A 26,957-nucleotide genomic window follows, 5' to 3' on the forward strand; every position below is an offset into this window, starting at 1 on the left:
AAAAGCACCCACTACACTCGCGGAGTGGTTGGCGTTAGGAAGGGCATCCAGCCGTAGAAAATCTGCCAGATCAGACTGGAGCCTGGAGCAGCCCCTGGCTTCCCAGACCCCGGTCGAACTGTCCAACCCGTGCTAGCGCGGAAAACGGACGTTAAACGATGATGATGATGATGATGATGTTAATTGCTTAAATTATTTTCCATTGCTTTAGTTTTTTTACACGCGTAATAATTAAATTAATTTAACAATTAAGAAAAAAACATTTAGGGTTAGGGTTAGGTTGAGGGTTAGTTACAGGATGTTGTCTCAGTTTTAGACGCAGCAAATGATTTTAGCTCAAAAGAGAGCATAGAATTGGTTCATCATCATCATCATCGTTTAACGTCCGTTCTCCATGCTAGCATGGGTTGGACGGTTCGACCGGGGATCTGGGAAGCCAGAAGGCTGCACCAGGCTCCGGTCTTATCTGGCAATGTTTCTACAGCTGGATGCCCTTCCTAATGCCAACCACTCCGCGAGTGTAGTGGGTGCTTTTTACGTGCCACCTGCACTGGAGCCAGGCGAGGCTGGCATCGGCCACGGTCGGATTGGTGCATTTTACGTGCCACCTGCACGGAAGCCAGTCGAGGCGGCACTGGCTTCGGCCACGATTCGGATGGTGCTTTTTACGTGCCACCGACACGGAAGCCAGTCGAGGCGGCACTGGCTTCGGCCACGATTTGGATGGTGCTTTTTACGTGCCACCGACACGGAAGCCAGTCGAGGCGGCACTGGCTTCGGCCACGATTCGGATGGTGCTTTTTACGTGCCACCGACACGGAAGCCAGTCGAGGCGGCACTGGCATCGGCCACGATTCGGATGGTGCTTTTTACGTGCCACCGACACGGAAGCCAGTCGAGGCGGCACTGAAAATTCGAAAAATTAAACTACGTTAAACAAACGAATTACAAATTTATCAAGAAAGCCTAGTGAAAATAATGTTTTTCTTTTGACACATTCTACCAGTATACGAAGTTTTAAAGTGTTTAGTTAACTAGAAATTGTGTTGAAATCTGGCCATCAAAAGGAAAACATCCGAAGAATGGAAAGAAACCAAAATCTTGAGAAGAAATTTAACATAATAAACTCCTTGCCGTTTGAATCGGTCTTATTTGGTCGAAATGCCGTACCTGTTTTATGTTCGAACCAGCCAGATCCAGCCTCTACAATGTCCTGCTAAATATAAGCAATCACATCACTGAAGTCTCAGTGCTATGCGATAATGCATGATCAATTGAAAGACAGTGTAAATAAATAAGGATTAAATTTAAGACAGGGTTAAGACAGGGTGGCCACGACTGGGATGCCTTTGTGATCCTGTTTACTCGGTCACGACTGAATTAGGAAGGAGCACAAAAAGGGACAAAGACATCCCTTTCCTTCTCTTTTCCGCCCTCTTTCTCTCTCTCTCTCTCTCTCTCTCTACATATATATATATATATATATGTATATATATTACATAAATATAATATACATAAATATATATATATACATATATATATGTATATATATATAATATATATATATATATACATATTATATATGTATATATATATATATATATATACATATATGTATATTATATATAATATATCTATACATAATATATATCTAACTATATATATATATAATATATATATACATACATATATATTACATATATATATTACATATATATATATATATATATATATATATAGATATATATATATATATATATATATAATATATATATATATATATAACATATATAATATATATATATATATATATATATATATATATATATATATATACATATATTATATATATACACACACACACATATCTATATATATATATATATATATATATTTCTCTCTTTCTCAAAAAGCAAGCATGCCATGCCTCTCTCTGCTCCACCCTCTACCCCCACCCCCTGCAACTATAATGTAGATACGTGCGTGTATATATGTGTGGTGCCTGTGGGCCCCCCTCGTTCTGTTTGCAGGAAGAAAGGTTCAAAGACACCGAAACGGCCGACCCTGAAACGCGTCCAGTCCGTCAGACTGGACAGCTTCAAAGATCGGCAACAGCAGGAGGAGGACGAGAGGTGATTTCACTGTTATATCTGCCTCCCCCATGCCGCCACCCGCCAGCCTGCCCGCCCGCCCATCCACCTTGCCTCCACTCTCACCCATGCCCCCCACACTTACCTACTTACTTACCTACTCACCCCCACCCCCAACGCCCACACACACTTACCTACTCACCCCCCACCCCCACGACGCTACTGTCCGTCATCCCGTCTCTACGACAACCGAGTAGGGGCATCGCTAACAATAACTCATCGCCACCAGATTCCCGTCTGATTCCCCAATTCATTGCCAAACCAACTCCTTTGTTTGAGCCATCATCATCACCATCATCATCTTCACTGTTTTAACATCCACTTTTTCCATGCCTGCATGTGTTAGATGAGATATATAGAGACAAAGGGGGCAGTTTTTTTTTCCTTTTCTATGGTTAGATGCACTTCCTGTTGCTCAATCTTGCCTTTCATCCTTTGAGGGTCGATAAATTAAGTACCAGCGATGTTTGTGGGACAAACACAGACACACAAACATATACACACACATCTATCTATCTATCCGCTCAGTCGAAGTCGACTCTCGGTTACTCCATGGATTAGTGTCCTCCAGTCAGTTCTATCCTGGGCCGCTTCTTTCAGACTGGCTATGTCCATTCCGGTATCACTCTTGATGGTGTCAAGCCAGCGGGTTCTTGGTTGGCCTCTTCCTCTCTTGCCACTGACCATTCCGAGTGCATGATATCCTTCTCCAGGGATTTTCTCCTCATAATATGACCATGATATGCCAATCTATGTTTGGTGATCCTACACACACATTCATACATACATATATATATATATATATATATATATAATATATATATATATATATATACATATATAAGACAGGCTTCTTTCAGTTTCCATCTACCAAATCCACTCACAAGGCTTTGGTCAGCCCAAGGCTATAGTAGAAGGTACAACACAGTGGGACTGAACCCGGAACCATGTGGTTGGTATGCAAGCTACTTACCACACAGCTACTCCTGTGCTTGATGAACAAATAAAGGCGGCGAGCTGGCAGAAATGGTAGCGCACTGGGTGAAATGCTTAGCGGTATTTCGTCTGCCGTTACGTTGTGAGTTCAAATTCCGCCAAGGTCGACTTTGCCTTTCATCCTTTCGGGGTCGATTAAAAAGTACCAGTTACGCACTGGGGTCGATATAATCGACTTAATCCATGTGTCTGTCTTTGTTTGTCCCCTCTATGTTTAGCCCCTTGTGGGCAATAAAGAAATAGGATGAAGAAATTCTCAGAATAGGTTGAAGGTTTCGTGCAAAGGACTCCTATTCAATATCTGTATGATGTATTCTATAACATATAGTCTTCTGCTGTAGCCTTGGGCTGATCCTTGTGAGTAGATTTGATAGATGGAAACTGGAAGAAGCTCATCATATATATATATGTGTCTGTGTGTCTGTATTTGTTCCCCATCACCACTTGACAGCCAGTGTTGGGGTGTTTATATCTCCCATAACTTAGCGGTTCGGCAAAAGCGACTGATAGAATAAGTACCAAGCTTTAAAATAGAAAATTAAGTACTGGGGCTGCTTCATTCAACTAAAAATTCTTCAGTGCCCCCGCTTGGGCTCAGTCTAATGACTATAAAAGATAAAAACAAAATAGCCTTGTTTTTGCCTCACTGGTTTAAAACATATTCATTTGTGAAGGGCACACTTGGAAACTCGAAAGAAAATTATTTAGTAACACAGGCGCAGGAGTGGCTGTGTGGTAAGTAGCTTGCTTACCAACCACATGGCTCCAGGTTCAGTCCCACTACGTGGCACCTTGGGCAAGTGTCTTCTACTATAGCCTCGGGCCGACCAAAGCCTTGTGAGTGGATTTGGTAGACAGAAACTGAAAGAAGCCCGTCATATATATGTATATATATATATATATATATATATAAATCAATATTAGGGTAGCAAAAAATTCAATAGAAATTATTTTGCCACCAGCGGTCTAGTGGCAAAATAATTTCTGGTGGCAAAATAATTCTATTGAATTTTTTGCTACCCTAATATTGATTTATATATATATATATATATATATTATATATAATATATATAATATACACATATATATGACGGGCTTCTTTCAGTTTCCGTCAGTTTCCACTTATAAGGCTTTGGTCGGCCCGAGGCTATAGTAGAAGACACTTGCCCAAGGTGCCACGCAGTGGGACTGCGGAATTACTACTATTTGCGGTTGAAGCCCTGGCTGCTTCTTCTAGGGGGTCGAACGGCCTATTATGGCCGTTCCTCAATTTGTTATATATATATATATATATATATATATATATATATATATGTTGTGTTGTGTGTGTTGTGTTTGTCCCCCTAGCATTGCTTGACAACCGATGCTGGTGTGTTTATGTCCCCGTCATTTAGCGGTTCGGCAAAAGAGAAACCGATAGAATAAGTACTGGGCTTACAAAGAATAAGTTCCGGGGTCGAGTTGCTCGACTAAAGGCGGTGCTCCAGCATGGCCGCAGTCAAATGACTGAAACAAGTAAAAGAGACCGATAGAATAAGTACTGGGCTTACAAAGAATAAGTCCCGGGGTCGATTTGCTCGATTGACTAAAGGCGGTGCTCCAGCATGGCCACAGTCAAATGACTGAAACAAGTAAAAGAGACCAATAGAATAAGTACTAGGCTTACAAAGAATAAGTCCCGGGGTCGAGTTGCTCGACTAAAGGCGGTGCTCCAGCATGGCCACAGTCAAATGACTGAAACAAGTAAAAGAGACCAATAGAATAAGTACTAGGCTTACAAAGAATAAGTCCCGGGGTCGAGTTGCTCGACTAAAGGCGGTGCTCCAGCATGGCCGCAGTCAAATGACTGAAACAAGTAAAAGAGACCGATAGAATAAGTACTGGGCTTACAAAGAATAAGTCCTGGGGTCGATTTGCTCGACTAAAATGCGGTGCTCCAGCATGGCCGCAGTCAAATGACTGAAACAAGTAAAAGAGACCGATAGAATAAGTACTAGGCTTACAAAGAATAAGTGCTGGGGTCGATTTGCTTGACTAAAGGCGGTGCTCCAGCATGGCCGCAGTCAAATGACTGAAACAAGTAAAAGAGACCGATAGAATAAGTACTAGGCTTACAAAGAATAAGTCCCGGGGTCGATTTGCTTGACTAAAGGCGGTGCTCCAGCATGGCCGCAGTCAAATGACTGAAACAAGTAAAAGAGACCGATAGAATAAGTACTAGGCTTACAAAGAATAAGTGCTGGGGTCGATTTGCTTGACTAAAGGCGGTGCTCCAGCATGGCCGCAGTCAAATGACTGAAACAAGTAAAAGAGACCGATAGAATAAGTACTGGGCTTACAAAGAATAAGTCCCGGGGTCGAGTTGCTCGACTAAAGGCGGTGCTCCAGCATGGCCACAGTCAAATGACTGAAACAAGTAAAAGAGACCGATAGAATAAGTACTAGGCTTACAAAGAATAAGTCCTGGGGTCGATTTGCTCGACTAAAGGCGGTGCTCCAGCATGGCCACAGTCAAATGACTGAAACAAGTAAAAGAGACCGATAGAATAAGTACTAGGCTTACAAAGAATAAGTCCCGGGGTCGATTTGCTCGACTAAAGGCGGTGCTCCAGCATGGCACAGTCAAATGACTGAAAAAGTAAAAGAGACCGATAGAATAGTACTGGGCTTACAAAGAATAAGTCCCGGGGTCGAGTTGCTCGACTAAAGGCGGTGCTCCAGCATGGCCACAGTCAAATGACTGAAACAAGTAAAAGAGACCGATAGAATAAGTACTAGGCTTACAAAGAATAAGTCCTGGGGTCGATTTGCTCGACTAAAGGCGGTGCTGCAGCATGGCCACAGTCAAATGACTGAAACAAGTAAAAGAGACCGATAGAATAAGTACTGGGCTTACAAAGAATAAGTCCCGGGGTCGATTTGCTCGACTAAAGGCGGTGCTCCAGCATGGCCACAGTCAAATGACTGAAACAAGTAAAAGAGACCGATAGAATAAGTACTGGGCTTACAAAGAATAAGTCCCGGGGTCGATTTGCTCGACTAAAGGCGGTGCTCCAGCATGGCCACAGTCAAATGACTGAAACAAGTAAAAGAGACCGATAGAATAAGTACTAGGCTTACAAAGAATAAGTCCTGGGGTCGATTTGCTCGACTAAAGGCGGTGCTCCAGCATGGCCACAGTCAAATGACTGAAACAAGTAAAAGAGACCGATAGAATAAGTACTGGGCTTACAAAGAATAAGTCCTGGGGTCGATTTGCTCGACTAAAGGCGGTGCTCCAGCATGGCCACAGTCAATGACTGAAACAAGTAAAAGAGACCGATATAGAATAAGTACTGGGCTTACAAAGAATAAGTCCTGGGGTCGATTTGCTCGACTAAAGGCGGTGCCCCAGCATGGCCACAGTCAAATGACTGAAACAAGTAAAAGAGACCGATGTAGAATAAGTACTAGGCTTACAAAAGAATAAGTCCGGGGTCGAGTTGCTCGATTAGAAGGCGATGCTCCAGCATGGCCACAGTCAAATGACTGAAACAAGTAAAAGAGACCGATAGAATATAGAATAAGTACTGGGCTTACAAAGAATAAGTCCTGGGGTCGATTTGCTCGACTAAAGGCGGTGCTCCAGCATGGCCACAGTCAAATGACTGAAACAAGTAAAAGAGACCGATAGAATAAGTACTAGGCTTACAAAAGAATAAGTCCCGGGGTCGATTTGCTCGACTAAAGGCGGTGCTCCAGCATGGCCACAGTCAAATGATGAAACAAGTAAAGAGACCGATAGAATAAGTACTAGGCTTACAAAGAATAAGTCCCGGGGTCGATTTGCTCGACTAAAGGCGGTGCTCCAGCATGGCCACAGTCAAATGACTGAAACAAGTAAAAGAGACCGATAGAATAAGTACTAGGCTTACAAAGAATAAGTCCTGGGGTCGATTTGCTCGACTAAAGGCGGTGCTCCAGCATGGCCGCAGTCAAATGACTGAAACAAGTAAAAGAGACCGATAGAATAAGTACTAGGCTTACAAAGAATAAGTCCCGGGGTCGATTTGCTCGATTAGAAGGCGATGCTCCAGCATGGCCGCAGTCAAATGACTGAAACAAGTAAAAGAGACCGATAGAATAAGTACTAGGCTTACAAAGAATAAGTCCTGGGGTCGATTTGCTCGACTAAAGGCGGTGCTCCAGCATGGCCACAGTCAAATGACTGAAACAAGTAAAAGAGACCGATAGAATAAGTACTAGGCTTACAAAAGAATAAGTCCCGGGGTCGATTTGCTCGATTAGAAGGCGATGCTCCAGCATGGCCGCAGTCAAATGACTGAAACAAGTAAAAGAGACCGATAGAATAAGTACTAGGCTTACAAAGAATAAGTCCTGGGGTCGATTTGCTCGACTAAAGGCGGTGCTCCAGCATGGCCGCAGTCAAATGACTGAAACAAGTAAAAGAGAGACCGATAGAATAAGTACTAGGCTTACAAAAGAATAAGTCCCGGGGTCGATTTGCTCGATTAGAAGGCGATGCTCCAGCATGGCCGCAGTCAAATGACTGAAACAAGTAAAAGAGACCGATAGAATAAGTACTAGGCTTACAAAGAATAAGTCCTGGGGTTGATATGATTGACTAAAAGGCAATGCTCCAGCATGGCCACAGTCAATTGACTGAAACAAGTAAAAGAGAACGATAGAATAAGTACTAGGCTCCAAAGAATAAGTCCTGGGGTCGATTTGCTCGATTAGAAGGCGATGCTCAGCATGGCCGCAGTCAAATGACTGAAACAAGTAAAAAGAGACTGATAGAATAAGTACTAGGCTTACAAAGATAAGTCCTGGGGTCGATTTGCTCGACTAAAGGCGGTGCTCCAGCATGGCCGCAGTCAAATGACTGAAACAAGTAAAGAGGACCGATAGAATAAGTACTAGGCTTACAAAGAATAAGTCCCGGGGTCGATTTGCTCGATTGACTAAAGGTGGTGCTCCAGCATGGCCACAGTCAAATGACTGAAACAAGTAAAAGAGACCGATAGAATAAGTACGGGCTTACAAAGAATAAGTCCCGGGGTCGAGTTGCTCGACTAAAGGCGGTGCTCCAGCATGGCCGCAGTCAAATGACTGGAAACAAGTAAAAGAGACCGATAGAATAAGTACTGGGCTTACAAAGAATAAGTCCTGGGGTCGATTTGCTCGACTAAAGGCGGTGCTCCAGCATGGCCGCAGTCAAATGACTGAAACAAGTAAAAGAGACCAATAGAATAAGTACTGGGCTTACAAAGAATAAGTCCCGGGGTCGAGTTGCTCGACTAAAGGTGGTGCTCCAGCATGGCCACAGTCAAATGACTGAAACAAGTAAAAGAGACCGATAGAATAAGTACTGGGCTTACAAAGAATAAGTGCTGGGGTCGATTTGCTCGACTAAAGGCGGTGCTCCAGCATGGCCACAGTCAAATGACTGAAACAAGTAAAAGAGACCGATAGAATAAGTACTGGGCTTACAAAGAATAAGTGCTGGGGTCGAGTTGCTCGACTAAAGGCGGTGCTCCAGCATGGCCGCAGTCAAATGACTGAAACAAGTGAAAGAGAGAGAGAGAGTAAAAGTGAATCTGGTAGCATTGAAAGTTTAGTGGGGATTAAAGTTGCTGTAATTAAGTTAGCAATAATTACTTTTAGCTGTGTAATAATTAATTAGCGTGTTATTAGTTAGTTTAGTTCTGTGGTAATTAATCAATTCATTAATTAGTCCAACGATGAATGGAGTCAGAGGTCGGAGTTAAATTATAGGTGCTGAGTTGTACTATTATTATTACTACCATCACCACCACCACCACCACCATCACCACCACAATCACCAACATCACCACCACTATAACAACCACCACCACCACCACCATCGCCACCATCACCACCACCACCACCACCACCACCGTCACCAGCATCACCACCACTATAACAACCACTACCATCACCACCACCATCAGCACCACTATAACCAGCATCACCACCAGCACCAGCATCACCACAATCACCATCCACCATCACCACCATCCACCATCCACCCACCCACTCACCCATACTGCTACCAATGTCTGTCTACCTATAAACATTGCCACCACCATTCACCCATACCATGATGACCATCTGCTCATACTACTACCACCATCCGTCTATTCTCACCACTACCGTTGTCTGTCTATCCATACCACCACCTCCATCCATCTATGCCACAACCACCATCTATCCATACCACTATCACTTTCTACACCATCACCACTGCCACCATCCGCCCATACCATTATGACCATCAGCATACCATTACCACCATTCATCCATCCATACCACTGTATTTCTACCTATACCACTGCCACCATCCATCTTTGTATACCACTATTACCATCTATATCACCACCACCACAATCCACCCATACCATGAACATCTCATACCACTACTACCATCCATCCATCCATACCACTACCACTGTCTACTCATGCCATTGCCACCATCCATCTTTGCTACCACCACCACCTTTACCATCCACCCATACCATGATAGTCATCTGCTCATACCACTACCACCATCCATCCATCCATCCAGACCACTACCACTCTGTGCATACCATTACCGCTGTTTATGCCATACCACAATCTATCTATACCATCATCATCTACACTACCACCACCACCACCACTGCCATGACGACCAGCTGTTCATACCCCTCCCACCATACAACCTCACCGTTTCTACCACTCTTCTGTCTCTCCATCTACCCATACCACTACCACCATCTGACCATACCACTGCCACTATCCAACTGTCCATTCATCCATCCACCCTACTCAGTCATCCACCCAATCAGTCCTCGCTTCCACCTCCGCATACACAGAATCACTAACCTTACAGACAATACCATCCTACCACTATACCATGCTGCTCCATATCATACCATACCATACCATACCATTCTTTACCACTCCCTTTTAATCTATCAGTGCTTCTACCTCTCCTAACTTGCCTGCTTCAATCTAATGTATTTCTGTTTTCCTCTATTTCTGTTTTCTGCCATTTCTGTTTTCTGCCATTTCTGTTTTCTGCCATTTCTGTTTTCTGCTATTTCTGTTTTTCCACTGCTTTATCCTGTCTATAACTTGCTGTATCGAGTTATTTCAGTTTTTTCTCTCTGGCTTTCATTCTTATTTCCTTTTGCTTTTGATTTTTGCCATACCTGTTTTCTCTCACTAATTCAGTTTTTCCCCTGTTATTTCTGTTTTTCCACTTGCTTTATCCTGTTTATTTCTCGCTATATTTAGTGATTTCAGTTTTTTTTTTTCCTCTGGCTTTTATTCATATTTGCTTTCGTTATTTCTGTTTTTATTTATTTATTTATTGCATGTTTGTTTATATTTATATATATATATATTTTTATGATTTTATTATATCTGTTTCTTGCTGTTATGCATGTTTTGCTGTTTTTCTTACAGCAGTTTTATTACATTCAATTTTTAAAAAAATTGTTGCTTATGTTTGTTTCATTGGTCGTGTTTATTTCTGTCTTTAATACATGTATTCTGTCACTATATCTGTTTTTGTTGCTGTATTTGTTTTTATTTCTGTATGTTTTGTCTATCTTGTGTTTTTTTTATTTCTGTTTGTGTTATTGCATGCAATATATTATTTCTGTTTTCACAACTCTCTCATTTCTGTTTTTTTTTCAAGCACTAAACAGTTCTGTTTTCCCTCTAATGTACTCAGCATTTCTGTTTGTCCCTAACCCTCAGCATTTCTGTTTTTCCCTAACCCTCAGCATTTCTGTTTTTCACAAGCTTCATTTGTTATTTTTTAATATAGTTTTCTTTTGCTCTTTATCTAGTTTTATTTATTTCTGTTTTATATATACATTTTCTCTCTCGCTCTTCTTTCCCTTTTTGCTTACACCTCATAATTGCCTCTCTCTGCTTCCTTCTTTTTACAACTTATTTGACCCCACCACCATGTTTGCAAGATAAATTACTGCAGTAATCATCATCATCATCGTTTAACGTCTGCTTTCCATGCTAGCATGGGTTAGACGATTTTGACTGAGGGCTAGCAAACCAGGTGGTTACACCAGTCTCCAATCTTGATTTGGCAGAGTTTCTACAGCTGGATGCCCTTCCTAATGCCAACCATTCTGAGAGTGTAGTGGGTGCTTTATATATATATATATATCATCATCATCATTGTTTAACGTCTGCTGTCCATGCTAGCATGGGTTGGACGATTTTGACTGAGGGCTGGCAAACCAGATGGTTGCACCAGTCTCCAATCTTGATTTGGCAGAGTTTCTACAGCTGGATGCCCTTCCTAATGCCAACCACTCCGAGAGTGTAGTGGGTGCTTTTACATGCCACAGGCATGGGGGCCAGTCAGGCGGTACTGGCAACGGTCATGGAAAAATCCTTTTACACATGCCACCAGCACAGGTGCCAGTAAGGCGACGCTGGTAATGATAACGCTCGAATGGTGCCCTTTAAATCCCACTGGCACGGAAGTCAGTTGGCTGCCCTGGCAACGATCATACTTGGATGGTGCTCTTGGCGGCGAGCTGGCAGAAACGTTAGCACGCCGGGTGAAATGCATAGCCATATTTCGTCTGCCGTTGCGTTCTGAGTTCAAATTCCGCCAAGGTCGACTTTGCCTTTCATCCTTTCAGAGTCGATTAAATAAGTACCAGTTACGCACTGGAGTCGATATAATTGACTTAATCCATTTGTCTGTCCTTGTTTGTCCTCTCTGTGTTTAGCCCCTTGTGGATAGTAAAGAAATAGGTGCTCTTGGCACCCTACTAGCACGGGCACAAGTGCCAGTAAGGCGACGCTGGTAACGATCATGCTCGAATGGTGTCTTTTAAATGCCACTGGCATGGAAGCCGGTTAGCCGCTCTGTCAATGATCACACTCGTATGGTGCTCTTTGCACCCTGCCAGCACGGACGCCAGTCATCGAATTTGATTTCGATTTCACTTGCCTCAAGAGGTCTTAGCAAGCAGAGTTTTAGTGACCAAGGAAGGAAAAGGTTACATACAAGTGGGCAGTAATAATAATAATAATAATAATAGGTGCAGGAGTGGCTGTGTGGTAAGTAGCTTGTTTACCAACCACATGGTTCCGGGTTCAGTTCCACTGCGTGGCACCTTGGGCAAGTGTCTTCTACTATAGCCTCAGGCCGACCAAAGCCCTGTGAGTGGATTTGGTAGACGGAAACTGAAAGAAGCCCGTCGTATATATGTATATATATATGAGTGTATGTGTGTCTGTGTTTGTCCCCCTAGCATTGCTTGACAACCGATGCTGGTGTGTTTATGTCCCCGTTACTTAGCGGTTCAGCAAAAGAGACCGATAGAATAAGTACTGGGCTTGCAAAAGAATAAGTTCCGGGATCGAATTGCTCGATTAAAGGCGGTGCTCCAGCATGGCCGCAGTCAAATGACTGAAACAAGTAAAAGAGTAAAAGAGTAATAATAATAATAATAGGGCGGCGAGCTGGCAGAAACGTTAGCATGCCGGGCAAAATGCTTGACCGTATTTCTTCTGCCGTTACGTTCTGAGTTCAAATTCCGCCGAGGTCGACTTTGCCTTTCATCCTTTCGGGGTCGATTAATTAAGTACCAGTTACGCCGCACTGAGGTCGGTGTTATCGACTTATTCCCTTTGTTTGTCCCCTCTACGTTTAGCCCCTTGTGGGCAATAAAGAAATAAATAATAATAATAATAATAATAATAATAATAATAATGTTCCTCATTCTTTGCTTTCTGTCCTTAATATTTAACTTGGGATGGGAATTCAAATTTTGTTGTTTTTTTTTTACATTTTTGTTTCCTTTTCTTGTTCCTTTTTTTTGAAATTCTTGTTTATTTTTATTGCTTTCTTTTTATTATTTTTATTCCATTTTTTTTCTTGAATTAAAAAAAAAAGTAGAATTACTCTTCCCTTTGTAGTATTTTTCGATATTTTCTCAATTTTTCTTCTTTTGTTTTTAGCTTGTTTTATTGAGTTAACCCACAATTAAGTTAGATTTCGGGTGTTCATTGTACTTCCTTGACGGTCAACAGGTGTGGTCACCATTCCTTAAATGTGTATTTCCCCATGTAGTTTTTTTTATCAGAGCTGCAGTTCTAGGTAAAACAGAGACTGAGAGATGGCGTTTGGAAAGTGGAATGTCTTTAAGTGCACACAGCCCTCAGACAATTGGGCAGTGTGATCGGTGGAATGTTCACTTTAGTTTTTATAGAGGACTAGCAGTATCGCCCGGCGTTGCTCGGGTTTGTAAGGGAAATAACTATATAAGCATTTTTAGAGAGTTACTTCCCTTATATAACCCAAGCAAAAATCATTAAAGATGCGGAAAAATGATGGTAAATTTTTTTTTAAATCGTAGACTCATCGTAGACGCGCGCTAATACCCAGAAGGGCTCGATATGAATCACGACTATAAGATACCCGGTTTTGGTTAAACTGCACTGCAAAATGTGGGAGTAGTTAGGAATCTAAATCGGAGGAGACAGACACACAACTTGACTTTTATATATAAAGACTAGCAGTATCGCCCGGCGTTGCTCGGGTTTGTAAGGGAAATAACTATATAAGCATTTTTAGAGAGTTACTTCCCTTATATAACCCAAGCAAAAATCATTAAAGATGCGGAAAAATGATGGTAAATTTTTTTTTAAATCGTAGACTCATCGTAGACGCGCGCTAATACCCAGAAGGGCTCGATATGAATCACGACTATAAGATACCCGGTTTTGGTTAAACTGCACTGCAAAATGTGGGAGTAGTTAGGAATCTAAATCAGAGGAGACAGAGTCTCACACACACAACTTCAATTTTATATATAAAGATTTGTGGAGGAAAAGTGCAACAATGTTCTTTGGGAGAGCTTGGGGGTTGAAGATCAACTAGGCGCTCTTTACTGGAAAAATTTTGGCTAGGGACCAATGGATAACTTCTAAAAATCTTTGGCTTGGCAGTGCTACTGGGGAGCTTTGCCTGTCTTTGTTTGTTCCCTCTATGTTTAGCCCCTTGTGGGCAATAAAGAAATAAGAAATGTTAGCACGTTGGGTGAAATGCTTCGCAATATTTCGTCTGTCTTTACATTCTGAGTTCAAATTCCATCGAGGTTGACTTTACCTTTCATCCTTTTGGGGTCGATAAATTAAGTAACAGATACGTACTGGGGTCGATGTAATCGACTTCATCCCTTTGTCTGTCCTTGTTTGTCCCCTCTGTGTTTAGCCCCTTGTGGGCAATAAAGAAATAAGAAACGTTAGCATGGTGGGCGAAATGCTTAGCGGTATTTCGTCTGTCGTTACATTCTGAGTTCAAATTCCGCGAGGTCGACTTTGCCTTTCATCCTTTCGGGGTCAATAAATTAAGTACCTATTGCATACTGGGTTTGATCTAATAGACTGGGCCCCTCTCCCAAAATTTTGGGCCATGTGCCTAGAGTAGAAAAGAATATATGAAGTGGTATCGAAATGTTCCTTGACTAGTTCTGTAACACACCAACAGATGGCAGCACATGATTGCGTGCGCTATGAGAACTAGCAGTGACTTTAATGAGGCACTGTGCCACGTGGCAGGAACACCGGAACTGGTGTATTGTTGCGCAAGGGGACAATTTCAAAGGGGATAATGTTAAAACTTAGGTAAATAAGTTGTTTGTTATTCAACATAACAAGTCCTAGAACGTTTTGGATACCACCTCGTATGTACAAGTTTTTAATTAATACAGGTAATTACCTTGCTCGTTAGGTTAAAAGAATTCCATGTTTATAATTATATCTCAGTATAACGTTTCTAAATGCATTTATTTATTTTTCTCGTTATCTTTCATGTGCCCGCTTCACCACCATGACCACCACCACCTCTGACTACAGAATACTGCGTAACATGAGTTCGTCCTCACTGCAGGACTTTGAGGTTCAACATTCCAGTCCTTATAGCACCATGTCGAAAAGCGCCCAGACAATACCAAGGCTTGGTTCTGTTCACGCAGAATTTGTTGGTCTGTGTTTGCCGGTCGACATAAACATGTTATTTGAGGTAAGTTGGTTTGTAAAAAATTCATTCCACTTCTCTCCTCCCATAATCTAACCTTTGTCCCACCCCTCTCCCCCATGGTACTGTTGTTGTTGTTGGTGGTGGTGGTGATATTGTTGTTTGACCCTATATGTTTTCAAACTTGATCAAGCAGGCATAGGAATGGCTGTGTGGTAAGTAGCTTGTGGCAAGCTGGCAGAAACGTTAGCATGTTGGGCGAAATACTTAGCAGTATTTCGTCTGCTGTTACGCTCTGAGTTCAAATTCTGCCGAGGTCGACTTTGCCTTTCATCCTTTCAGGGTCGATTAAATAATTACCAGTTACGCGCTGGGGTCGATATAATCGACTTAATCCCTTTGTCTGTCCTTGTTTGTCCTCTCTGTGTTTAGCCCCTTGTAGGGTAGTAAAGAAATAGGTATTTCGTCTGCCGTTACGTTCTGAGTTCAAATTCCGCCGAGGTCGACTTTGCCTTTCATCCTTTCGGGATCGATAAATTAAGAACCAGTTACGCTCTGGGGTCAATATAATCGATTTAATCCCTTTGTCTGTCCTTGTTTGCCCTCTCTATGTTTAGCCCCTGTGGGTAGTAAAGAAATAGGTATTTCATCTGCCGTTACGTTCTGTCAAATTCTGCCGAGGTCGACTTTGCTTTTCATCCTTTCAGGGTTGATTAAATAAGTACCAGTTATGCTCTGGAGTCGATATAATCAACTTAATCCCTTTGTCTGTCCTTATTTGTCCTCTCTGTGTTTAGCCTCTGTGGGTAGTAAAGAAATAGGTATTTCGTCTGACGTTACGTTCTGAGTTCAAATTCTGTTGAGGTCGACTTTGCCTTTCATCCTTTCGGGGTCGATTAAATAAGTACCAGTTACACACTGGGGGTTGATCTAATTGACTTAATCCCTTTGTCTGCCCTTGTTTGTCCCCTCTGTTTAGCCCCTTGTGAGTAGTAAAGAAATAAGTAGCTTGTTTACCAACCACATGGGTCCGGGTTCAGTCCCACTGCGTGGCACCTTGGGCAAGTGTCTTCTACTATAGCCTCGGGCCGACCAAAGCCTTGTGAATTCAGTGGAATTTGATCTCGGAATGTGAAAGGTAAAATATCTCTCAGCGTTTTGCCCAGTCTGCTAACGATTCTGCTAATGATTGAACCACACAGTTTGAATATTGATTTGATTTTGATTTTTCCAGTTTCAGCTAATGAGCTGTGGCCATGCTGGGGCACCGCCATTGTGTTTTGTTATGGACATGACTGACCATTCCATGGGAGAATCATCTGGAATGGAACCGGTCTGTGGTACCAAAAAAAAAAAAATATTAAAAAGTTTTGGGACTGTTGCTGTAAATGATGAAGGGCACTGATCTGATAACTGACTGGCTCCCTCCAGCAGGGAATCCATCACCCCTTGTATTTGAATTATCCCACATACCCCAACCCCAAACTGACCCCTATCTTTGTTGTTTTTTCACAGGTTGTTGAAGGTGAAGATCGTCGCAGCAACTCCATGTCATCCACCCATTCACCACCCACCGATAGGAAATCCACGACAAAACCCTCAGGTAGGTTACAGCAAGGTTACAGGTTCAATTCTCAGGTATGGGTGCTACTGACATTTTTTTGAAGGGAGGGTTACTCTTTACTCTTTACTATTTACTCTTTTACTTGTTTCAGTCATTTGACTGGGGCCATGCTGGAGCACCGCCTTTAGTCGAGCAAATCAACCCCGGGACTTATTCTTTGTAAGCTCAGTACTTATTTTATCGGTCTCTTTGCCGAACCGCTAAGTTACGGGGACGTAAACACACCAGCATCGCTTGTCAAGCAATGCTAAGGGGACAAACACAGACACACAAACACATACACGCACGCACACACACACACACACACACACACACACACACACATATAGATATATACGACAGGCTTCTTTCAGTTTCCGTCTACCAAATCCACTCACAAGGCATTGGTCGGCCCGGGGCTATAGCAGAAGACACTTGCCCAAGATGCCACGCAGTGGGACTGAACCCGGAACCATGTGGTTGGTTAGCAAGCTACTTACCACACAGCCACTCCTATATACATATATACGACGGGCTTCTTTCAGTTTCTATCAACCAAATCCTCTCACAAGGCATTGGTCAACCCGGGGCTATAGCAGAAGACACTTGCCCAAGATGCCACGCAGTGGGACTGAACCCGGAACCATGTGGTTGGTTAGCAAGCTACTTACCACACAGCCACTCCTATATACATATATACGACGGGCTTCTTTCAGTTTCCGTCAACCAAATCTTCTCACAAGGCATTGGTCGGCCCGGGGCTATAGCAGAAGACACTTGCCCAAGATGCCACGCAGTGGGACTGAACCCGGAACCATGTGGTTGGTTAGCAAGCTACTTACCACACAGCCACTCCTGCGCCTATAAAAATTTATTGGCACGAGGGGTTGTTTTATTACATTTTGTAAATGTGGCAGACATGATTGTGTGGTAAAAAGTTTGCTATGGCTCGACTTGGCACTGTCCAAGTGTTTGACTAGGGTGAGGGGCCTGGTCGGACAGGAGAGCATCATCATCATCATCATCGTTTAACGTCCGTTTTTCCATGCTAGCATGGGTTGGACGGTTCGACCGGGGTCTGGGTAAGCCAGGAGGCTGCACCAGGCTCCAGTCTGATCTGGCAGTGTTTCTACAGCTGGATGCCCTTCCTAACTAACGCCTACCACTGATGATGATGGTGGTGATGACGACGACGGTGTCGATGATGGCAACATGACGATGTCATTCACAATGGCAATGATGCTGATGACGATGATGACGATGATGACAATGACGATGATGATGATGGCAGCAATGAGGATACTGGTGATGGTAATGATGAAGATGATGATGGTGATGATGATGATGATGGTGATGATAATCATGATGGTGATGATGATGATGATGATGATGATGATGGTAATGATGATGATGGTGATGGTAGTGATGATCATGATGATGGTGATGATAATGATGGTGATGATGATGATGGTGATGATGATGATGGTAGTGATGATCATGATGATGGTGATGATGATGATGGTGATGATGATGGTAATGATGATGATGGTGATGGTAGTGATGATCATGATGATGGTGATGATAATGATGGTGATGATGATGATGGTAATGATGATGATGGTGATGGTAGTGATGATCATGATGATGGTGATGATAATGATGGTGATGATGATGATGGTGATGATGATGATGGTGATGGTAGTGATGATCATGATGGCGATGGTGGTGGTGAAGATGATCATGATAATGATGGTAATGACGGTGATGATGATGATGATAATGATGGCGATGGTGGTGGTGAAGATGATGATGATGATGATGATGATGGTTGTGTTGGTGATGACGATGATGATGATGATGATGATGGTGATATGATGATGGTGATGATGATTATGATGATGATGGTGATGTACATTATCTCAGGAAGATGGAGTTTTGTTGCTGCCTGTTGTGTTAGTGGTTGTTGTGGTAGCGGTGGTATTGTTGAGGTAGCGAACGACGTAGTATTTGATGTCATCACTGGCAATGTGGTAGTGTTGTGATGATCGTTATTGTAGTTTGTGTACACGTTGGGGTGGTAGTAGTAGCAGTAGTAGTTCAGTGTTGTTGCTGTTGGCCATGGTGTTCCTGCTGTAGTATCACTACTAGACTAGCAGTAGAAGTAGTAGAGATGGTAGTAGTGGTAGTAGTTTTAGTGGTAGTAATAGTAGTGGTTGTAGTTGTGGCGGCAGTGGGCATGGTGGTAGTAGTGGTGGTGGTGGTAGTAATAGTAGTGGTTGTAGTTGTGGCAGTGGGGATGGTGGTGGTGGTAGTAATAGAAGTGGTTGTAGTTGTGGTGGCAGTGGGGATGGCGGTAGTGGTGGTGGTGATAGTAATAGTAGTACTAGTGGGGCTAATAGTGATAGTAATAGTAGTAGTAGTGGTTATAGTTGTGGTGGCGGCAGTGGGGATGGTGGTAGTCGTTGTAGTGGGGGTGGTAGTAATAGTAGTACTAGTGGGGCTAATAGTGGTAGTAATAGTAGTAGTAGTGGTTATAGTTGTGGTGGCGGCAGTGGGGATGGTGATAGTCGTTGTAGTGGGGGTGGTAGTAATAGTAGTACTAGTGGGGCTAATAGTGGTAGTAATAGTAGTAGTAGTGGTTATAGTTGTGGTGGCGGCAGTGGGGATGGTGGTAGTCGTTGTAGTGGGGGTGGTAGTAATAATAGTACTGGTGGTGTTAACAGTGGTAGCAATAGTCATAATGGTTGTTGTGGTGGTAGTGGTGTCGGTGGTAGTAGTTGTTGTACACAGGTGGTATGTATTTCCTCTCCTGTCTAAGTATAGCACTAACGGTTGTCACATGACACCATCTGGTTATATCATAAGGTTGGGGTTAGGAGGGGGTAGAATCAGCTGTAGGGGGAGGGCACTCTGTTTTTAGATGGTTGGGTGTGTGTATGTGTGAGTGTGGGGGTAGGAGTCTGTATGCATGTGTGATCATGTACAGGACACACACACACACGCACACACATATATATATATATATATATAGGCGCAGGAGTGGCTGTGTAGTAAGTAGCTTGTTTACCAACCACATGGTTCCGGGTTCAGTCCCACTGCGTGGCACCTTGGGCAAGTGTCTTCTACTATAGCCTCAGGCCAACCAAAGTCTTGTGAGTGGATTTGGTAGACGGAAACTGAAAGAAGCCCATCGTATATATTTATATATATATATATATATGCGTGTGTGTGTTTGTGTGTCTGTGTTTGTCCCCCTAGCATTGCTTGACAACCGATGCTGGTGTGTTTATATCCCCGTTACTTAGCGGTTCGGCAAAAGAGACCAATAGAATAAGTACTGGGCTTACAAAAAGAATAAGTCCCGGGGTCGAGTTGCTCGATTAAAGGCGGTGCTCCAGCATGGTCGCAGTCAAATGAATGAAACAAGTAAAAGAGAGAAAAGATATATATATATGTGGAGGCGCAATGGCCCAGTGGTTAGGGCAGCGGACTCGTGGTCGTAGGATCACAGTTTTGATTCCCAGACCAGGCGTTGTGAGTGTTTATTGAGCTAAAACACCTAAAAAAGCTCCACGAGGCTCCGGCAGGGGGTGGTGATCCCTGCTGTACTCTTTCACCACTCTTTCTTCTGTTGGCCTGCTCGCTTAGCCAGTGGGGTGGCGTCATTCGAAGGCTAAAACAATGCGAATGCATTGTGACCAGCGATGTGTAACTACATCTGATAGACTGATCGGTCACATGATCATGTGATATATATATATATATATATATATGCAGTTTGTGTGTATGTATGCATGTAAAAATGGGTGCTTTTTACATACCACTGGCATAGGGGCCAGAGGAGGCTGACAACGACCACGATTGGTTGGGGCTTTTTACATGCCACTGGCATAGGGGCCAGAGGAGGCTGACAACGACCACGATTGGTTGGGGCTTTTTACATGCCACTGGCATAGGGGCCAGAGGAGGCTGACAACGACCACGATTGGTTGGGGCTTTTTACATGCCACTGGCATAGGGGCCAGAGGAGGCTGACAACGACCACGATTGGTTGGGGCTTTTTAATGCCACTGGCATAGGGGCCAGAGGAGGCTGACAACGACCACGATTGGTTGGGGCTTTTTACATGCCACTGGCATAGGGGCCAGAGGAGGCTGACAACGACCACGATTGGTTGGGGCTTTTTACATGCCACTGGCATAGTGGCCAGAGGAGGCTGACAACGACCACGATTGGTTGGGGCTTTTTACATGCCACTGGCATAGGGGCCAGAGGAGGCTGACAACGACCACGATTGGTTGGGGCTTTTTACATACCACTGGTATAGGGGCCAGAGGAGGCTGACAACGACCACGATTGGTTGGGGCTTTTTACATGCCACTGGCATAGTGGCCAGAGGAGGCTGACAACGACCACGATTGGTTGGGGCTTTTAACATGCCACTGGCATAGGGGCCAGAGGAGGCTGACAACGACCACGATTGGTTGGGGCTTTTTACATACCACTGGCATAGTGGCCAGAGGAGGCTGACAACGACCACGATTGGTTGGGGCTTTTTACATACCACTGGCATAGGGGCCAGAGGAGGCTGACAACGACCACGATTGGTTGGGGCTTTTTACATACCACTGGCATAGTGGCCAGAGGAGGCTGACACGACCACGATTGGTTGGTTTTTACATGCCACTGGCATAGTGGCCAGAGGAGGCTGACAACGACCACGATTGGTTGGGGCTTTTTACATGCCACTGGCATAGGGGCCAGAGGAGGCTGACAACGACCACGATTGGTTGGGGCTTTTTACATGCCACTGGCATAGGGGCCAGAGGAGGCTGACAACGACCACGATTGGTTGGGGCTTTTTACATGCCACTGGCATAGGGCCAGAGGAGGCTGACAACGACCACGATTGGTTGGGGCTTTTTACATACCACTGGTATAGGGGCCAGAGGAGGCTGACAACGACCACGATTGGTTGTGGCTTTTTACATGCCACTGGCATAGTGGCCAGAGGAGGCTGACAACGACCACGATTGGTTGGGGCTTTGTACATGCCACTGGCATAGGGGCCAGAGGAGGCTGACAACGACCACGATTGGTTGGGGCTTTTTACATGCCACTGGCATAGGGGCCAGAGGAGGCTGACAACGACCACGATTGGTTGGGGCTTTTTACATGCCACTGGCATAGGGCCAGAGGAGGCTGACAACGACCACGATTGGTTGGGGCTTTTTACATACCACTGGTATAGGGGCCAGAGGAGGCTGACAACGACCACGATTGGTTGGGGCTTTTTACATGCCACTGGCATAGTGGCCAGAGGAGGCTGACAACGACCACGATTGGTTGGGGCTTTTTACATGCCACTGGCATAGGGGCCAGAGGAGGCTGACAACGACCACGATTGGTTGGGGCTTTTTACATGCCACTGGCATAGGGGCCAGAGGAGGCTGACAACGACCACGATTGGTTGGGGCTTTTTACATGCCACTGGCATAGGGGCCAGAGGAGGCTGACAACGACCACGATTGGTTGGGCTTTTTACATACCACTGGTATAGGGGCCAGAGGAGGCTGACAACGACCACGATTGGTTGGGGCTTTTTACATGCCACTGGCATAGTGGCCAGAGGAGGCTGACAACGACCACGATTGGTTGGGGCTTTTTACATGCCACTGGCATAGGGGCCAGAGGAGGCTGACAACGACCACGATTGGTTGGGGGTTTTTACATACCACTGGCATAGGGGCCAGAGAGGCTGACAACGACCACGATTGGTTGGGGCTTTTTACATGCCACTGGCATAGGGGCCAGAGGAGGCTGACAACGACCACGATTGGTTGGGGCTTTTTACATGCCACTGGCATAGGGGCCAGAGGAGGCTGACAACGACCACGATTGGTTGGGGCTTTTTACATGCCACTGGCATAGGGGCCAGAGGAGGCTGACAACGACCACGATTGGTTGGGGCTTTTTACATGCCACTGGCATAGTGGCCAGAGGAGGCTGACAACGACCACGATTGGTTGGGGCTTTTAACATGCCACTGGCAGGGGCCAGAGGAGGCTGACAACGACCACGATTGGTTGGGGCTTTTTACATGCCACTGGCATAGGGGCCAGAGGAGGCTGACAACGACCACGATTGGTTGGGGCTTTTTACATACCACTGGCATAGGGGCCAGAGGAGGCTGACAACGACCACGATTGGTTGGGGCTTTTTACATACCACTGGCATAGTGGCCAGAGGAGGCTGACAACGACCACGATTGGTTGGGGCTTTTTACATGCCACTGGCATAGGGGCCAGAGGAGGCTGACAACGACCACGATTGGTTGGGGCTTTTTACATGCCACTGGCATAGGGGCCAGAGGAGGCTGACAACGACCACGATTGGTTGGGGCTTTTTACATGCCACTGGCATAGGGGCCAGAGGAGGCTGACAACGACCACGATTGGTTGGGGCTTTTTACATGCCACTGGCATAGTGGCCAGAGGAGGCTGACAACGACCACGATTGGTTGGGCTTTTTACATGCCACTGGCATAGGGGCCAGAGGAGGCTGACAACGACCACGATTGGTTGGGGCTTTTTACATGCCACTGGCATAGGGGCCAGAGGAGGCTGACAACGACCACGATTGGTTGGGGCTTTTTACATACCACTGGTATAGGGGCCAGAGGAGGCTGACAACGACCACGATTGGTTGGGGCTTTTTACATGCCACTGGCATAGTGGCCAGAGGAGGCTGACAACGACCACGATTGGTTGGGGCTTTTTACATGCCACTGGCATAGGGGCCAGAGGAGGCTGACAACGACCACGATTGGTTGGGGCTTTTTACATGCCACTGGCATAGGGGCCAGAGGAGGCTGACAACGACCACGATTGGTTGGGGCTTTTTACATGCCACTGGCATAGGGGCCAGAGGAGGCTGACACGACCACGATTGGTTGGGGCTTTTTACATACCACTGGTATAGGGGCCAGAGGAGGCTGACAACGACCACGATTGGTTGGGGCTTTTTACATGCACTGGCATAGTGGCCAGAGGAGGCTGACAACGACCACGATTGGTTGGGGCTTTTTACATGCCACTGGCATAGGGGCCAGAGGAGGCTGACACGACCACGATTGGTTGGGGCTTTTTACATGCCACTGGCATAGGGGCCAGAGGGCTGACAACGACCACGATTGGTTGGGGCTTTTTACATGCCACTGGCATAGGGCCAGAGGAGGCTGACAACGACCACGATTGGTTGGGGCTTTTTACATACCACTGGTATAGGGGCCAGAGGAGGCTGACAACGACCACGATTGTTGGGGCTTTTTACATGCCACTGGCATAGTGGCCAGAGGAGGCTGACAACGACCACGATTGGTTGGGGCTTTTTACATGCCACTGGCATAGGGGCCAGGAGGCTGACAACGACCACGATTGGTTGGGGCTTTTTACATACCACTGGCATAGGGGCCAGAGGAGGCTGACAACGACCACGATTGGTTGGGGCTTTTTACATGCCACTGGCATAGGGGCCAGAGGAGGCTGATAACGACCACGATTGGTTGGGGCTTTTTACATGCCACTGGCATAGGGGCCAGAGGAGGCTGACAACGACCACGATTGGTTGGGGCTTTTTACATGCCACTGGCATAGGGCCAGAGGAGGCTGACAACGACCACGATTGGTTGGGGCTTTTTACATGCCACTGGCATAGTGGCCAGAGGAGGCTGACAACGACCACGATTGGTTGGGGCTTTTTACATGCCACTGGCATAGGGGCCAGAGGAGGCTGACAACGACCACGATTGGTTGGGGCTTTTTACATGCCACTGGCATAGGGGCCAGAGGAGGCTGACAACGACCACGATTGGTTGGGGCTTTTTACATGCCACTGGCATAGTGGCCAGAGGAGGCTGACAACGACCACGATTGGTTGGGGCTTTTTACATACCACTGGCATAGTGGCCAGAGGAGCTGACAACGACCACGATTGGTTGGGGCTTTTTACATGCCACTGGCATAGGGGCCAGAGGAGGCTGACAACGACCACGATGGTTGGGGCTTTTTACACATGCCACTGGCATAGGGGCCAGAGGAGGCTGACAACGACCACGATTGGTTGGGGCTTTTTACATGCCACTGGCATAGGGGCCAGAGGAGGCTGACAACGACCACGATTGGTTGGGGCTTTTTACATGCCACTGGCATAGTGGCCAGAGGAGGCTGACAACGACCACGATTGGTGGGGCTTTTTACATGCCACTGGCATAGGGGCCAGAGGAGGCTGACAACGACCACGATTGGTTGGGGCTTTTTACATGCCACTGGCATAGTGGCCAGAGGAGGCTGACAACGACCACGATTGGTTGGGGCTTTTTACATGCCACTGGCATAGGGGCCAGAGGAGGCTGACAACGACGACCACGATTGGTTGGGGCTTTTTACATACCACTGGCATAGGGGCCAGAGGAGGCTGACAACGACCACGATTGGTTGGGGCTTTTTACATGCCACTGGCATAGGGGCCAGAGGAGGCTGATAACGACCACGATTGGTTGGGGCTTTTTACATGCCACTGGCATAGGGGCCAGAGGAGGCTGACAACGACCACGATTGGTTGGGGCTTTTTACATGCCACTGGCATAGGGGCCAGAGGAGGCTGACAACGACCACGATGGTTGGGGCTTTTTACATGCCACTGGCATAGTGGCCAGAGGAGGCTGACAACGACCACGATTGGTTGGGGTTTTACATGCCACTGGCATAGGGGCCAGAGGAGGCTGACAACGACCACGATTGGTTGGGGCTTTTTACATGCCACTGGCATAGGGGCCAGAGGAGGCTGACAACGACCACGATTGGTTGGGGCTTTTTACATGCCACTGGCATAGTGGCCAGAGGAGGCTGACAACGACCACGATTGGTTGGGGCTTTTTACATACCACTGGCATAGTGGCCAGAGGAGGCTGACAACGACCACGATTGGTTGGGGCTTTTTAACATGCCACTGGCATAGGGGCCAGAGGAGGCTGACAACGACCACGATTGGTTGGGGCTTTTTACATGCCACTGGCATAGGGGCCAGAGGAGGCTGACAACGACCACGATTGGTTGGGGCTTTTTACATGCCACTGGCATAGGGGCCAGAGGAGGCTGACAACGACCACGATTGGTTGGGGCTTTTTACATGCCACTGGCATAGTGGCCAGAGGAGGCTGACAACGACCACGATTGGTTGGGGCTTTTTACATGCCACTGGCATAGGGGCCAGAGGAGGCTGACAACGACCACGATTGGTTGGGGCTTTTTACATGCCACTGGCATAGGGGCCAGAGGAGGCTGACAACGACCACGATTGGTTGGGGCTTTTTACATACCACTGGTATAGGGGCCAGAGGAGGCTGACAACGACCACGATTGGTTGGGGCTTTTTACATACCACTGGCATACTGGCCAGAGGAGGCTGACAACGACCACGATTGGTTGGGGCTTTTTACATGCCACTGGCATAGGGGCCAGAGGAGGCTGGCAATGACCACGATTGGTTGGGGCTTTTTTACGTGCCACCGGCACAGACGCCAGTCACAGCGGCGCTGGCATCAGCCACATTCGGATGGTGCTTTTAACGTACCACTGGCACAGGTATCACTACTACAATTTCCATTTCCTTTTTATTTTGATGCTGATGTTGATGCTGATGCACATGACTCAATTGGTCCCCTCATGCACAGCAGGTCGCCCTACACTCCAAGGTAAGCACAGCAGGCCATCCTGCGAGCCATGAACTCACTTCATTTGTCAGGTCTTCGCAGTCCCAGCATATCTCCAGAAGTCTCGGTCTTTCATCATTGCCTCTGTGAGGGCCCAACGTTTGAAGGTCATGCTTGACCACCTCGTCCCATGTCTTCCTGGGTCTACCTCTATCCCCCGGGCCAGTTCATTACATTAAGTGAAGTTAAGTTCATTATTTGGCTCAAAAAGCAAAAAGCAAGGCCATGTAGGGTGACATGGAGTTATGTACAGGGTGGTGTTCATGCAAAGAGTTCAGGCCATTTCTAGTCAAGAGAGACTTTGAACCAAGCGGTCGTCGGCATCTTCGCTATCTCGTCCGGCAGCTTATTCCACGGATCTGCAACCCGGACGGAGAAAGCCCCTCTCCTTCGATTGAGATGAAA

The 26,957-nt window shown here is 45.7% G+C and overlaps 1 protein-coding gene across 1 annotated transcript in view; it reads left to right on the forward strand.

Moving 5' to 3' along the window:
- LOC115228463 (rapamycin-insensitive companion of mTOR) overlaps positions 1–26,957 on the forward strand; it is a 56,063-nt gene that overhangs the window by 18,037 nt on the left and 11,069 nt on the right. The window contains exons 7-9 of the mRNA XM_029799042.2: positions 2,031–2,132; positions 15,057–15,222; positions 16,693–16,780. Of these exons, the coding sequence (XP_029654902.2) occupies positions 2,031–2,132; positions 15,057–15,222; positions 16,693–16,780 (356 nt within the window). The remainder of the gene's footprint in view (positions 1–2,030; positions 2,133–15,056; positions 15,223–16,692; positions 16,781–26,957) is intronic.

The sequence above is a fragment of the Octopus sinensis genome, unplaced genomic scaffold (assembly GCF_006345805.1).
Source record: "Octopus sinensis unplaced genomic scaffold, ASM634580v1 Contig10588, whole genome shotgun sequence".
In the NCBI taxonomy this organism is placed as follows: Eukaryota; Metazoa; Mollusca; class Cephalopoda; order Octopoda; family Octopodidae; genus Octopus; species Octopus sinensis.